Source organism: Anthonomus grandis, chromosome 5, assembly GCF_022605725.1.
Source record: "Anthonomus grandis grandis chromosome 5, icAntGran1.3, whole genome shotgun sequence".
Classification (NCBI taxonomy): domain Eukaryota; kingdom Metazoa; phylum Arthropoda; class Insecta; order Coleoptera; family Curculionidae; genus Anthonomus; species Anthonomus grandis.
In genome coordinates this window covers 8504463-8520403 of record NC_065550.1, presented here as the reverse complement: position 1 = coordinate 8520403, position 15941 = coordinate 8504463, and the positions used below count along the sequence as shown (strand labels likewise).

The following is a 15941-nucleotide window of genomic DNA, read 5'->3' as shown; positions in this document are numbered from 1 at the left end:
AATTTAGAATCTAAGGTTTGATCTCTCATTTATTAGATAATTTAAGTAACATTAAAGTCAAATACAAAAACATGCCTTCAAAAATACAAAATTCAGTATATTATATTATATTATATAGAGTATTTTTTTAGGTCCAAAGTTACGTAACTTTAAATCATAAAATCTCTTCTATTTTAAATAAAATACTCTTTGCTGTTATCTTATTGCTTGTCTAAGCATCGTGATTTTTTAATAATAATATTCTTATCTATATCTTTAATAGTAGTACTAATACTACTAATAATAATATTACGATTATTAAAAATGGAGAAAGTCACACAACCAAAAAATATTAACAATAAATGATAAATTTGTAGAAACTATACAAGAGCACGGTTCATACAAATAGCTAGCACTCCAACAAAACAGGTTACAGCATATACTTATTCTACGTTACTCATTATATCACGACAATATACCGAGACACCAAGGTGGAAGAGCAATCACTGCCATCACAGAACTACACAAAACAAATAAATAATTTATAAAAATATTTCCAAAGCAAAAACAACAGCTTACTACAGTAGTAAGAATAGATAAAAACTATATACCTTTAAATCTGAGGAAGCAAACAGTTGAAAACGGAAGACAAAATAACAAAACGGCTTTAAAATATAACTTACACAATGGTCTCAAAAGACAATTCATGGAAGACGTTATAATATTACATTAGAGCAGCACATATATGAAAAATTGAGAGAAGGGTTCACTATGGCGATACAAAACTAGGTCATCGCCGCAAGAAACTTCAAAAAGCACATAACAAAAAAAACTCTACATAGACACATACATGTGAAATGCCAATACCCAGAGATAATAGACCACATTAAAAGCGATTATGAACTGCGTGCACGAACATATACAGTTCGAAAAAATACAGCAGCTAAAATCATCCACCAAGACCTGACGTTGAAATATCAACTCAAATGAAAAACAAACCTATTTTAAGCACTATCTTGAGACAATGCTAAAGAATAAAGAAGTGCGATCATATTGAGACACAATTCATACAGATAGAACAGTCGCGCATCACAGACCGGACATAACTTTTTCCCTTAAGAAGGATAGAATTAATTATCTGAGGAAAAATACAGAAATATCAAAAGCCAGAAATTGAAATAAAGGAACTTGGGAAACAACAGCAATGTGCAAATAATACCTTTGGTTATGACATCCCCTAGAGTAATTTCTAATAACTAGACAAAAATTAATTTTTATCGAACCATCTATACACAGTTACAAAAAGCAACAATATTGCACATATATAACCTGGTAAAAAATCTTTAACGCCCTCTCCACATAACTATAGACCTTAACACTACTTGGTAATACCTGTAGCCCAAGAGAAAAAGATACTTACATCCTGAGAATAAAACAGCACATAATAATAATAAATAGTAATAAATAAAGAAACTTAATTCTAAGAGGTCAAGTTTCAGGAAAACAACTCTCATTGATATTTCTACCGTTAAATATAAAGATTTAGAATAGCAGATTCGACAACAATAGGAAATAAGAGAAGTACAGAGTGTTCCAATCACTATTTCAATAGCAGGAGTAATTCCGAAAAATTCAATCAAAAACAGTAAGTAGCTGCGAATGAAAACATCTATAAATTAATAAAAAAATTATTACTGCTGTCCGCATTATGCATCGTCCGAAATTTCATCGGTTGCTCTGATGTTCCTGATCCAAGATCCTGAAACCAACAAATGATATAATTATAATGAAGTAAAAATCTTTTAAACGTATTCTGGCAGGAAGACAATGTCCAATATTGACATAAATGTGTTAACTTTCCTCAAATAACAAATCTCTAAATTTTTTGACTTTAATTACTGACGATCTGTAATTGCTGGTCATTCAAATATATTTTTGAGTTACTTTTTTTTTATTACTATCAACGTTTACATAAACATTCTAAGATAATACATAATATATAATATTAACCATTAAGTATCTAGAAATAGGAAACTAAACTAAGATAACATCATGTGCACATTTCTTAATTTTTTTTTTAATTACTGCAAAAGAAATCAAGACTATCTGCATACCTGTTAACACTTGCAGAAACCCTATTTATTGGATTATTTAACAGATATAATGTTCGACAAAAAGGAATATGCGGAAGGTCATGACCTCTAGTTGCATAAAATGGGATATGGATTGAGAAAAGAGACAAACACTCAGGACATCTGGTTAGGCCACTCAATACCTTGTAAGCAAAACAGACATTATAAAATTTTCTTCATAGTTTGCTCCGTACTAAAAACTACCCCAGATTTAAATAGTCTGTATCTTACAAACTTTATAAATCTGGATTGGATGTTTTCAATTTGAGATATGTTGTTTTGATAACAAGAGGACCATATTATATTTGCGAATTCAAGATTCGATCGAACTAAAGATAGATACAATGTTTTTAATGCCGGAATGTCTGTAAAATCCTTGCATGATCAAAAAGCCTAAGAGTTTGTTTGCCTTACAGGTCATAATGTCAAAATGGTAAGTAAAACTAAACTTTGGATCTAGATAAACACCTATATCCTTCACCAATTCAACACTCTTTAATGCAACATTATTAATGGAATAATCAACGACATGAAGACTTTTTTTGCCTACTAAATCTCATAAAACAACATTTATTTACGTTAAGTAGCATGTCATTTTCTTGGCACCAGGAATATATTCTGTTTATATCATTTTGCAAAGTAATAATATCATTTGGAGTGGAAACTTGCCTGTAGATTTTTAGGTCGACGGCAAAAAGCAGGAAATGGGATTCCTGGAGAGTTCCAAGATCATTAACAAAAAGACTGAAAAGCAGCAGGGGTCTGAGATGGGAACCTTCAGGTACTCCAGAAGATGCCTGGAATGGTGAAGAAAGGCAGATTCCTATTTTTACTTGCTGCTCACAGTCGGTTAAATATGATTTAATCCATTGTAATAAAGAGTCACAAATGCCAAGTAGTTTTAGTAATTTTATCAAGTAAGTTGATTGACGTGATTGACTTTATCAAATGCCTTACTGAAGTCTGTGTAAATGGCATGAGTTTCACAGCTTTTTCCAAAAGATTTAAAAATATAGTTGGTAAACAAGAAAAGATTTGTTTCGACTGAACGCCCCTTAAAAATAAAACCATGCTGCTGATCAACAATTATCTTTTGAAAAACTTTAGATAAAAAATTTTCCACGTTTGGGGATAGACGATAAGATGCTGGTGGGGCGATAATTTAAAATATCATTCTTGTTACCAGATTAAGGGAACGGACAAACATTTGATAATTTCCAATTATTAGGAAACTCGCCAAGTAACAAAGATTGATTAAAAATATAATGAGGAGGTAGATAGAGTGAATGGCAACATTCTTTTAGCACTCTATTGGGTATAAGATCAGATCCAGCTCCTTTGTTGATGTCTAGTCTAGAAAGAGAGCATTCAACATCACTAGGACCTATTAATACATCAGACACTAAGTTAAATCTTTCAGAATCATGATTATGTAAAACATTTCCAGTTCCCACTGCAGTGTTTAACATACTAGTGTTGTAAACAGATGAGAAGTGTAAAGCGAGCAATTTAGAAATAGAAAGCGCAGAGTTAGCTTTAGAGTCACCAAGAAACTGAAAGACTGTGAATTAACAAACTTCCAGAAATATTTACTGTCATTGATAATAGAATGTTTTGCTCTTGTAGGATAGCTATTGTAACATTCCTTGGACAGATTCCTAGCTGCCAACCGCAAGGCACGGAAGTTTACATAAGCAGAAAGTGAACCACTCTGCTTATACAATTTATGCGCGATTTTCTTCTAAGTTCTATTTTTTTTTTGAGAACCACTGGGGATAATGTTTAGAAGGAAAAAAGCGTTTAATAGGTACAAACTTATTAAAACAGTTATACAGTACCGAATAAAAGTTAGCGACAGTAAGATCTAAATCAGACATGTTGGTTTCCCAGTTGTAATCTAATAAGTAATTATTGACAACATTGAAATCCGCATGTTTAAAATCATAATACAAAGTTACAGGTGCATCCAAAAGTTTAGGTTGATGACAAGGCAACTTCAGTTCAAGTGGTGGGTGATAAGGATCATGTTTAACAAGACCACTGCATTTAACTGTAAAAGATATATCAAGATTTGAGAAGCAAAGACCCAGAATAAACCCATGATCATTGACCACCCCATTGAACTGAGTCAAACCTTCAAAGGCTACAGTATCGCATAGCAGAGTCTCTCTTTCATGCGATACAATACTAGGATCGAGACCATGCTGATCATCACTATAAACCCACAAGATATTAGGCAGATTATAGTCGCCAATTACTACCACTTTATGATAAAGGTCACAAGCTTTGGTAACGGTATCGCAGTGCAGTTTGTAAGTAGACAACTCCATTAAAGGAGGAATGTATACACATTCCTGGACAACAGCCTATACAACAGCCTATACAACAGCCTATACAACAGCCTATACAACATTCCTGGGAATCAGCCAATGTCACAGATATCCAAACTTCTTCAATATGCTATATGCCAGAACAAATTATTTGTTCTCGCTGGTTAAATAGATATTTATTAATATGCAGCATGGGCAGTACCATTACAAAGAAGAAATCTGTAGAATACATAAAAAATAAAATTAATCTCAAAACCTATATTATGCCAAAGAAAATTTTATTCAATCCATGTTATTGTCACTTGGCAAGAAGCAATTTGCAACTACGCGTCTGAAAAGTGGAGTAAAATGAAATCAGTAAGCTTAACTTTATCCGAAGAAAAAATTAGATTTCCGAAATAGAATCTGTGTGGATTTCCAATTTAAAAGCCGGCTAATAACCGACCACTAAGACAATTTCTTATAGGCCAACTTTAACCCTAACTAAAACATAATTCATTATACTTCTGGGAAACCATCATACGATTATTAAACGTGTCTGGGATTTATTTTTGGCTATTAAGAGGGGTAAAATAGAAGTCAGTTGCTCTTCGCCTTTCATAATATTGGTTACGTCTCTCGTTCTTATTTTTTCATTCTTCCTGAAATCGGTTGACTCTCGATCTCCGTTATTTCCTTAAATATCCGGTATTAATATAATTAGTAAACATTTTAAGTGAAAAAGTGTTTTATTGGTCCTTCATTGGGAAAATATAAGATTTGAGAGTTTGGGGCATTTGTATAAGGAAAAACTTAATAGTAATCAGAACCAGCAATATATCGAAGGTGGATTCGCTAGTTTGGGATTAAATTAGCCACGTTTGAACCAACGACCATTCAAATTCCAAATATTTTAATTTGTATTATTTTTTCTTATTTTCTGTTCAATAGGTAGCCACAGCATATCTCTAATGCCCTATTTTGTGTTTATTTTTTATGAATATCACATTTAAATCAACAAGATATTTAAATCTTAATTACGAATAACTACAACTTGTAGAGGGCGGACCGTTTTAATCTTTTAAACCTCCATAGCTTGGTAATACTTGCATTGGAATTATTTCTCACGAAAAGAAAGAATTTTGATGAAACGTCCTGCATAGGGTATCTTTTAGAAGTTATTGCCAAACTATAATATTTTCTTATCTCATTAGACCTCCGAAAATAATTAAAAAAGTTATGGCTAACTTGACTTTTTGTTTGCTATACATCTTATATTATAAATCGGACGTACTTTTTAGAGTTATTGCCCAGATTTGTCAAAAAGTAAAAATCCGGTGTTAAATAAAAATGGTTACAAGCTCTATCGTGTGGGTAGACATAAACATTTTGGTCAAACAACTTTCACAGAACAAGTACAACGTTCACAGAACAAGTCTAAAATATCAGATTATTGCTAGATATCCCGAAGCTTATTTATTAAACCTTGATATATTTTGATGGAAAATGGCCAAACTTACAAATTGCTTCTGATTCTCGCTGCTTAATCGTTTTTTTAAAATCATAAACAGCGGTATTATGGTTGGCAAGTTTACTTTAAAAGATTAGCCATTTCTGAACTCTAGAGCCAGATTGTTAAGTTTTAAATCCATGAAAACCATTTGAATTCGGTTTAATGTTACTTATTACCTTCAAAGTACTAAAAATCTCTACACCTTTATAAACTCTAACTTTGATAATATTTTATTCCATTATCAACTTATAAACACATATTAAAAAATAAAACATTAGAATAACAAGTCTAAATAATCCAGACATTTAAAGGTCACTCGAGCTTGAGATATTCAACTATCTACTTCAGGTAACGTTCCTGTCCATTCTCGTAAAACTATTTTATAGGTTGATGAATATTTATTGATAAATGGAATTATATAAATGGTGAAAAAGTGTAGAAAGTATACCTTAACTACAAGCTTTTAACTAAAATCACTGCTTAAATGGTGAAACACAACAACTTAAACAGTTACTGTACTTAAATCTAAAAGTCGGATTGGTACAACTTTAAAAACTCATCTATTTTACATTTTCATGACTGCTAAAAAGTGCAAATAATCCTAAATGCTATTGCTTGAGTACCAAACAGTTTATTAGCTTCTCAAAAAAGTTAATTTTTGAAGACGTATTTTTACATTTAAATAGGTAATGAATACTTTATAAAGATACTATATGCTGTAATAAAAAAAATTGTTCATGATAGACGATTTATTTTAATGAAATAGGAAAAATAAATATTTTCCCAATATGCAATAATTTATAATTATATCAATATTTAAGTTAAAGATTTTGTATGATTTTAGATTATTACTGTTAATTACTAATTACTATAAGTTATTGTTATTGAATATTTTTATTATAACTGAGAAAGTATCTTTCTTCATATAGTAACTTAACTGGAACCCCTAAATCTACTTGTACACAACCTAATCTAAAAATTTGCATAGTCATGTCATTTAATAGTCTCAATAATTTTTTTTTTGTTTTTTAGAATTTTGATTCAGAAATCTCTTACAATTTACATTATTTAATAACCTCATTTTGACTATATAACCTTTAGGACCTAAGTCGGTTGTTATGATCTGATGTTAAATCTTTAATAAATATTGTTTCTTTCTATTGCAGGCATGAAAGGAAAGGATCACTCTGGAGCCGGATCCATGGTGTCCCCTAGTGACGTATTCTGTTCAGTACCTGGTAGACTATCATTATTATCATCCACATCTAAATATAAGGTAAGTTTCTCCATTAACCTTTCCAAGATTGCTTCTAACTTTATTTATTTTATTTAGGTTACAGTAGGAGAAGTACAAAGAAGGCTCTCGCCACCAGAATGCCTTAATGCGTCCCTTTTAGGCGGCGTCTTACGGAGAGCAAAAAGCAAAAACGGTGGCAGGATTCTCAGGGAAAAACTTGAAAAAATTGGTTTAAACCTCCCGGCAGGAAGGCGGAAAGCTGCCAATGTTACTCTCTTAACCTCCTTGGTGGAAGGCGAAGCCATCCATCTCGCCAGAGATTTCGGTTACGTATGTGAGACCGAATTTCCAGCCCGGCAAGTAGCGGAATATCTTCTGCGACAACATGGCGAGTCACCCCGAAGGAAAGAGCTTCTTCAAGCCACCAAACAAGTAACAAAGGAGCTTATGGATCTTTTAAACCAGGATCGATCTGCGCTATGTAATCACCGACCTCAAATTTTGTTGGATCCCTCAATCCAAAGGCATTTAACCCATTTTTCTTTGATAAGTCATGGTTTTGGTAGTCCGGCCATCGTGGCTGCTCTTACTGCGATCCAGAACTTTTTAAGTGAAAGCTTGAAGCATTTAGATAAGGTTTTCCCTAGCCAGAACTCACAACAGAGTCAGGGTATGTTGGTGTCTTCAAGTTTGGATAAGGGAAAACTTGACGATAAGAATAAGTGATGTCTCGCGGGTGTGTGCTGTGATTTGAGAAGGGCGTTTGCGTTCGAAACATAGGAAGCTTTCTTCTTTTTATTCAGTTTGGACTCACGGAAGATTTGTTGTTTTATTTGGAAATATGTACTGGGGCGGTTGTGGATAAAGATATGGTTAATTTTGAGGTGACAATTTTCTTATGCTGAAAGAAATTCTTTTTATAATACTAATTTATAAGTAAATAAAGTAAATTAATTCAAAGTGCACAAGTGTTGAGGATTCAAAGTCTCGTAACGATAAATTAGCAATTTTTTTTAAATATTCATTTGGAAATCTAGAAATTCTTGCCTTGAAATTTTATATAAGAAAAATACAAATACATTCAAACAACAGCCATAAGAGGGGTAATGGAATAGTGGGAGTTATACCAGGCTGTAAAAAATCAAAGAAAGAATTTATTAAAAATAAATCTTATAATGTTAATTATTAGAATTAGTACTGTTGTACTAAAACAGTATTTTATTAATATTTAGATTTTTGTGTTAACTAAATGGATTGGCGCTGTATCGCTTGAATCTCCTTTATTATAAGCTTCAATACGTGCTTTTGTACCAATATCAATAAAATATTTTATATTTCGAATAATTTTTAAATTTTCAAGGCAGGACTAGACAAAAAAGACTAAGTTTTTGTCGAAAATTCATATGTTCTAGGAAAATAATTAACCTCTTAAAACAATAGGCAGGTAAAACAGCTATGATCCTCAATTATTTAATTAACATCTCTTCTTGAAAACAGATATCAAATATTACATTTAATTTCAATGCGCATTTTAGGGACATTATCAAAACGTAAATATCTTCAGATGACATAAAAATAAATATTTTTTTAAATATTATTTTTAATTTCAATTAGTAATTGTATTGAACTAAACCCCAAAATTAACTATTATTATAGGAAAAGTACCTCACCACCCCACAAACGTATTATTATATTATCTTGCCATTTTGTAGTATTCAATTAGTGACTCCAACAAAACAATGATTGTGATATTTGCCATATGAATTTTCACAGACTGTTACGAACTAAGCCATATTTATTTAAAATGTAAAAAATGTGTACATTTAAAACAAAAATTTGGGTTTAAAGGCATATGCGGTTTTGCCGTGAGTTTTTTAGTTGAATCAACTGTACGTTTGTGTATTTTTTTTTCTGTACATTTTGTGGTTGTCAGAAACTATATTTTATGAGCAATATGTGCCAATGCCGATACTGTATTATAAGATATTATAAACTTTGTCTATATAGGGATATACGTGAAAACTTGGGTATAAAGATGAAAATAAGTTATGAAATACAAACATGTAAACTTGGACGTTGCATTTTTATTTTTTGTATAATATATAAAAAACATAAATCTAAACATAATAATAAGTCTCTCATAAATTCGTCTTGAAAGATGAACATGAGATAGGCTTTAATACCTCAGTTTAGAACCCCCATAGAATCGTAATCTCAAAATATCTATTATGCTGATAATTTTATAGTGAAAATGAAAGTGTTGTTCTAATAAAAATAAAATATAAACTTTGATGAAAATATAAAAATGTAAACACTATACAAAAATAAAATTAAAACTCTTAAAAATAAAGTTATTAAATAAAATGATCAAACAAACCTTCTTTGGCTAATAAAGGATGTAAATGTAGTAAAAGTTATTTTAACCTTTTTTATTAATATTTTTTTAATCATAAAAGTCATTTCGTACTTCCAAAAATGTTTCTGGTGAAATGCCTAAATAATCAATTTTTGAGAATACTGAGTACGGAATTAAAAACTTCTCTGCTCATTTGCCCCAAACCAATATTGAACAACGGAAGAATTGTGTTTCCCATGTAATGAAAAAGAAAAAATCTGAAGATAGAATATTTTGTAAAACAATTCATTTGTTTTTTCTATCATGGTTTCACAAAATATTTCTTAGCCACTGGTCTTCGGGAAATATTTTTTATTTTTTGTAATATTTGAAATAATTTTACCCATATTTTTGTCAAAATCTGGTAATAGTTCATACCCAGTTCCTCTCCAACCCTTCTACTTGATCGTGTTAAATCCACTTTTAAGAGACTACAAACCATTTCTTCCAGTCGTACTAGCTCCAGGACGCTTTCGATAGAAGATGCTGGCACTTTGGTGTGGCATTTATGATAAGGAATCAGTCTATTTTCTAATATGATTGAAAACAAATCCCTATATTGTACTGCCGAATTTAAAATTATTTCATAATTTGTACTCTTGCGGAAGGAGTATAAACAGTCACTATAAGAAATAATAGAGCTGTAAAATTCAATAGTGGTGTCACGCAGCATAACAAGGCATTGAGATTTTATTATTGTTATTCTGTAAAAAATAAAAACAGCAAATAATAATCAGATGACCGGAGGTGGCCACGAGACGAAGTGGTGTTGCCATTATTTTGGACAATGCGTTAATCTTTGATTGTCCCAACCTGTATAATCTTTTAATCGACATAAAACACTACTATAATCAAATTTTTGCAATACCTTTTTTTCCAAAGTAAAAATAAAGGACCTATGGTCATTTTAAATATCAAAATGTTTATCTGTGAGCTACTGATAAGGTTACATGAAAAATTTAAAGCATAAAAAATAAGTAATTACAGTAAAAGTATAATGTAAACGCATAGAAAACGTTGCAGAAATAATTGAGGAAATCGTTCGGTTTTAATGATTTTATGTGACAGCTTATATGAACCAAACGAGTGGTTTGGACCATTTTTAACAATTTCTTTAGGTGGTTCTGGACTTGTATTAAATATAATTTTCACATGGCCTAATTTGGTTTTCATTAGTATTCTTATCTTCTTTATTTTTGAGTTTTCGAGATAATGTTATTTCAAAAATTAATTTATTTTGTTCTTAAAGTCTTGTGTGGTCTTAAAGGGGAAATTTCAACTTAAAAAAACTCTAAATATCTCTAGTTTATCTGTACAAAATCTTAGCAACTTAGCGGTCCGAAATTTATTAAGTAAACGTATGGATAAAAAATTGTATTTTTCTATTATTTATTTCTATTATTTTTATCGTAATATTCTGCAGCACATATGAGCTTCAAAACTAACCAACAGATCCTCATGTTGAACAACTGTTTGTCTTGATCGGCTCTGGGGCAACGCAGTGCTTTAAAGGAACAGGATATTTTCTTCCTCGTTCCTCATTCGAGTGCCATGCAACGTTCAATGACACTCTGAACAAACTCTGTGAAGAAACATCTCATTGTGAAATTGACGCTTACTAGATGCCTTTAACCTGCCTTACTGCATCTGGACAAAAGATTAAATTTGTTCAATGACCTCACCAATACCTGAGGCTCCCTCAAATAAGGGTTGAAATTTTGGCGAGTCTCAGCTAGATCTGGTGTTCAATGCTAATATGGTTCTTGAGATATACTTGGCTGAAGAAAAGATTGTGTTGCCCCATCTTTTTACATGAAAAACACTGAACTTGTAAGGGTTATTACAGAGACAATTGTCTATAATGCTCTTTCAAGGTTTTGTTTGGGATGAATTATTTTTGAATAAGTCCCTTAACGATATTATAATTATATTTTATGAGGTAATGTACTTACGTATAAAGTTTATTTAGGTTTAAAATGAACTTAAATCTTTAACTATAGAAAAAAAATGACACAAGCGATATGTCAATTAAATAATTCATATAAAAATTATATTTCCTTTTTCAGGTTAAGAGCAGCGAGCAAGTCACTAAAGAGGCAACTTGTATGTTATCAGGAGTATGTTGAGATCACTGAAATTTTTGTTAGGTCCAATTTGGTGAATTTTTGGAAGCTTATGAGATCCAATAGAAATAAGGTTCAGATTCAAAATGAAATTTCCTATAGAGGCACGCCCTCCGGTCCTGTGATAGCTATCTATTCGCGGATTACTTTTCTTTTACTTATGTACAGAGAGCGTGTCTAGTTCCCAATGAACCAGTTTTTAACAATTTACATGTAACGGAATTATTTATTCCAATTTCTGATATCTATATCAAGTTGTCACTATTGGATAGAAGCAAAGAGCCGGGCCCAGATAGTCTTTCCCCCAGTATCTTAAGGCAGTTCAGCTTTCTATTAGCACGGCCTCTGTTCCTCATATTTAATTTATCCTCTAATCAGGAGTTTTTCCTTCCGGCTCAAGGACCAGTTACATAACACCAATTCATAAAAATTGTGAAAATTCTCATGTGACTAATTACAGATCTATTGGTATGCTATGCATGTACCAATCCTAAGATGTCCGAAAGTTTTATCTGCAATGTTATGACTCTATCTCTTCAGTTGAACTTCGATCAACAGTATGGCTTTGTTGCTAGTCCTGTAACCTGTTCCATGGAGAAAGATTTTCAGGTCCGTGCATTGTACACAGACTTCTTTAAGGCCTTCAACATGGTGAATCACCAAATATTATTATTTAAAATAAAGAGAATGGGTGTTTATGAATTCTTTCTGCAGTGGATTGAATCGTATTTGATTGGTAGAACTCAAACTCGGTTGTTCGAATCCAATGTGTCAATGTAGAGAAATTCCTGTGCTATCGTGCTATCTGGTGTGCCAGAAGGATCACACTTTAGACCTTTGTGATTCAATATTTGAATCAATGACATCTCTTAATGTTTTTAACACTGCCCTTCACTTCTTTTTGCAGATGGCGTCAATATGTACCTGAAAATAAAATCCTCTGATAATTGTGCTCGACTGCAAGTAAACTTGAACAGACTATTATATAGCGGCTTAGTGTAAAAATAATTATATGAATTTAAATGTTAAAAAATACTACTCGATATAGGCTTCAATGGGAGTCGGCATATTATTGATTATTCTTACTATATCAATTGTATTTTCCTTGAATCTATTTCACCTATAAAAAACCTGGGTATTACACATAAAAGCCGTTAAGGTTTTATACCCCATATATCTGAAATCACTTTTAAAGAACTTCAAATTTTAGGCTTCATCAAAAAAAGTTGTAGAGATTTTTAGCACCGACACCATTCGGCTGCTTTATTGTTCCTTTGTTCATCCTCACTTGGAATATGGTTCACGTGTGTGGTTCCTTTCTTACCATATTCATATCCAGAATATCGAGCGAGTTCAACACAAATTCCTTAGACATATGGCATATAGGATAAATGTTTCTGGGACCAATTTCTATCAACCTGATTTTTATCGAGTCGAGGAGGATTTCCATGTAACAACTCTTAAAACCAGAAGAAATCTGAGACATTATTGACAAATATTGCAATTAATTACCATCAACACAGACCCGTCAAGCTATTTCCTGTTATATACCAACTACGGCTTTACTCGTAATAGCAAGACTGGCGAACCAGCACTCTCTAATATTGACTTCTTTGATACACCTGCCCGGTACAGGAAAAATATTATACAGGGTGTTACTTAAAGGTATGTAATAATTTAAAAGGGACATTCCTGGACCGATTTTAAGTCAAAAAGTTCATATAAACATGGGTCCTAAAATGCTTAGTTTTTAAGATACAGGGTGTTAAAGTTTTATTTTTTTTTTCGTTTTGAATAAATTTTTCAAATACGGTTTAAAATATTGAACTGAATTTTGGCACAGGATATTATGGCATAAAAACACATTTTTTAGATGTTCACCTACTTTTTTTTAGCAACCAGTGGCGTAGCTATGATGAATTTTTAATACAATTTTACAAAAAAATACTACGCCATTGACTTACGAAAAAAATCTTTAAAAATTATGGAAATAAATCAAGTTAGCTTTGCTCGTTGCCAGCAACTGTTTTTTTGTTGTTGTTAACATTATGATACTGACATTAATGATTATTTTTGATTGTGTTAAGTTTGATTTTATCTTCAGTTTTTATTAGGTACATTTTTCAAATATTATATATATTCTCAAGCTATTTTTTACAAACTGGTAAACACAAAGCAACAACAATTAAATACAATACATACATACATAATTTACAACAAATGTTGGAAATGACCACCTCTTGCCTCTATGCAGGCTTCTGCTTTTCTTCTCATAGAATCACGAACTCTTTTGAAAATTCCAGGCGTGTTTCGTATAGTTTCACATCCGTCAATAATTCTATTTCTTAGTTCTTCTAATGTCACAATTGGTGTCTGATACACCAATGTTTTTAGGTGTCCCCACAAAAAAAAAATCTAGGCTATTTAAGTCAGGTGATCTAGGTGGCCAAAACTGTGGTCCTCCACGGCTTATCCATTTATTTCGGTAGACTCTATTTAAATCTCACGAGCCAATATGCTAAAGTGGGCTGGAGCACCATCATGCATACACCAAAGTTGGAGAAAATTACAATAATTCTGTCCGTTAAGGCGTCCTGGTAAAAAAGATGGTCTAATTAAATGATCGGATACGATACCGATCCAAACGTTTATTGAAAATTGTTCCTGAAAATGTGTCTCTATAATCGCATGAGGGTTTTCTTGAGCCCAGTAATAATTGTTATGGAAATTGATTATTGCATTTCTGGAGAAATTAGCTTCGTCCGTAAACAAGATGTTCGCACCAAATTGAGGATTTTGTGTTACTTTTTGGAGATACCATCTACAAAATTGCGTACGCGGTTCATAATCTCTAAGAAGCAATGCCTGAACCCTTTGTATGTGAAAAGGATATATCCTTTACGACATAGATATATAACAAAGAATCCCTTAAAATTTCCCATACCGTCTTGTAGCAGATGTTCAATACCATACCAATTTTTCTTGTACTTGTGGTCGGATCCTCTTCGACTGCATGTAGGACAGCCTCTTCAACTGCCGGTGTCCTAACTGTACGGAGCTTCCCTCGCTTAATTAATTAGCCTCTTCGCTCCCTTAATTAGCCTTAAAACTCCCAGATTCAGCCAGACGACGATGAATGTTTATAAATATTCTTCTATCTGGGACAACGCGATTAGGATACCTTTCTTGATACAAACGCCAGTTCAATATTTTAAACCGTATTTGAAAAATTTATTAAAAACGAATAAAAAAATAAAACTTTAACACCATTTATCTTAAAAACTAAGCATTTTAGGACCCATGTTTATATGAACTTTTCGACTTAAAATCGGTCCAGGAATGTCCCTTTTAAATTATGACATACCTTTAAGTAACACCCTGTATATTGGCCTGCGGCTCATGCAACAAAATGTAAGATGGTGACATAAGTTACTATAAAGTCCTTGTATAAAAAAATTAACATGGAAATAAAACAAAGTAAACCAAATGACCTGACACCTTTATGTAATAAAATAATCTACATGGAATGAAAGCTAAGAAAATAGCTTCACAATCTGGCAACGCTGTAGTGACTAGTTTGATTCTCCGAATAGGTTGTGTGTCAAATGTCAATAATTTGACAGTTATTTATAACCGTCAACGTTCCTAAATTAAAGGAGGCAATTTGGTAAACAACTTTAAGATAGTGTTGTGTTTATTTTCTCGTTATATTTTTTTAAGTTAATATAGGAATAAAGTAAAAATATTTTGGATCAATATAAAAGTGATTAGTCCTCGATAATACTCTAGTAAAGTCTAGTTCAGAGACCTATTAGAATCTTTGATGTGTCGCAGATGCCGCACTAACTAGTCCGTTCGCCTATGTCATATTTATTGTCGCATGATATACATGTTTAAATGGCAAAATTTTACATAGTTTATCTATGAAATCATTTTAAATCTACGTAAAACCCCATGTTTTACACTATTTTTTATTTATTTTTTCTAAAATGTCCATTTTTAAAAAGAAAATAATATCACAAGAAAATAGTATCAAAAAATTGACCGCGGACTAAAATCCAAGCATCTTACAAAACATTTTAAACACTCACAGACTTTTCACCTCTTTTTAGCCAGTCTATTAAAAAAAGATAAAACACCTGCGTTCTGGCGTTCCTACGTTAGGCTGTGAAAGTGTATCTCTCTCTATCCCACTGATTTTGAGGATTACGGGGCCGTACCCAGATAAATTTTTGGGCTGTTTTTGTATTACT

The 15941-nt window shown here is 32.0% G+C and overlaps 2 protein-coding genes across 5 annotated transcripts in view; one reads left to right on the top strand and one right to left on the bottom strand.

Annotated features, from left to right (window-relative positions):
* LOC126736462 (transcription factor AP-2-epsilon) overlaps positions 1-9241 on the top strand; it is a 150868-nt gene extending 141627 nt beyond the window's left edge. For all 4 annotated transcript variants that reach the window (XM_050440834.1, XM_050440832.1, XM_050440831.1 and 1 more), the window contains exons 5-6: positions 7100-7209; positions 7267-9241. In XM_050440834.1, coding sequence (XP_050296791.1) covers positions 7100-7209; positions 7267-7896 — 740 coding nt within the window. In that variant the 3' untranslated portion in view covers positions 7897-9241. The remainder of the gene's footprint in view (positions 1-7099; positions 7210-7266) is intronic.
* LOC126736458 (zinc finger MYM-type protein 1-like) overlaps positions 1-15941 on the bottom strand; it is a 93546-nt gene that overhangs the window by 44331 nt on the left and 33274 nt on the right. The window lies entirely within an intron of this gene.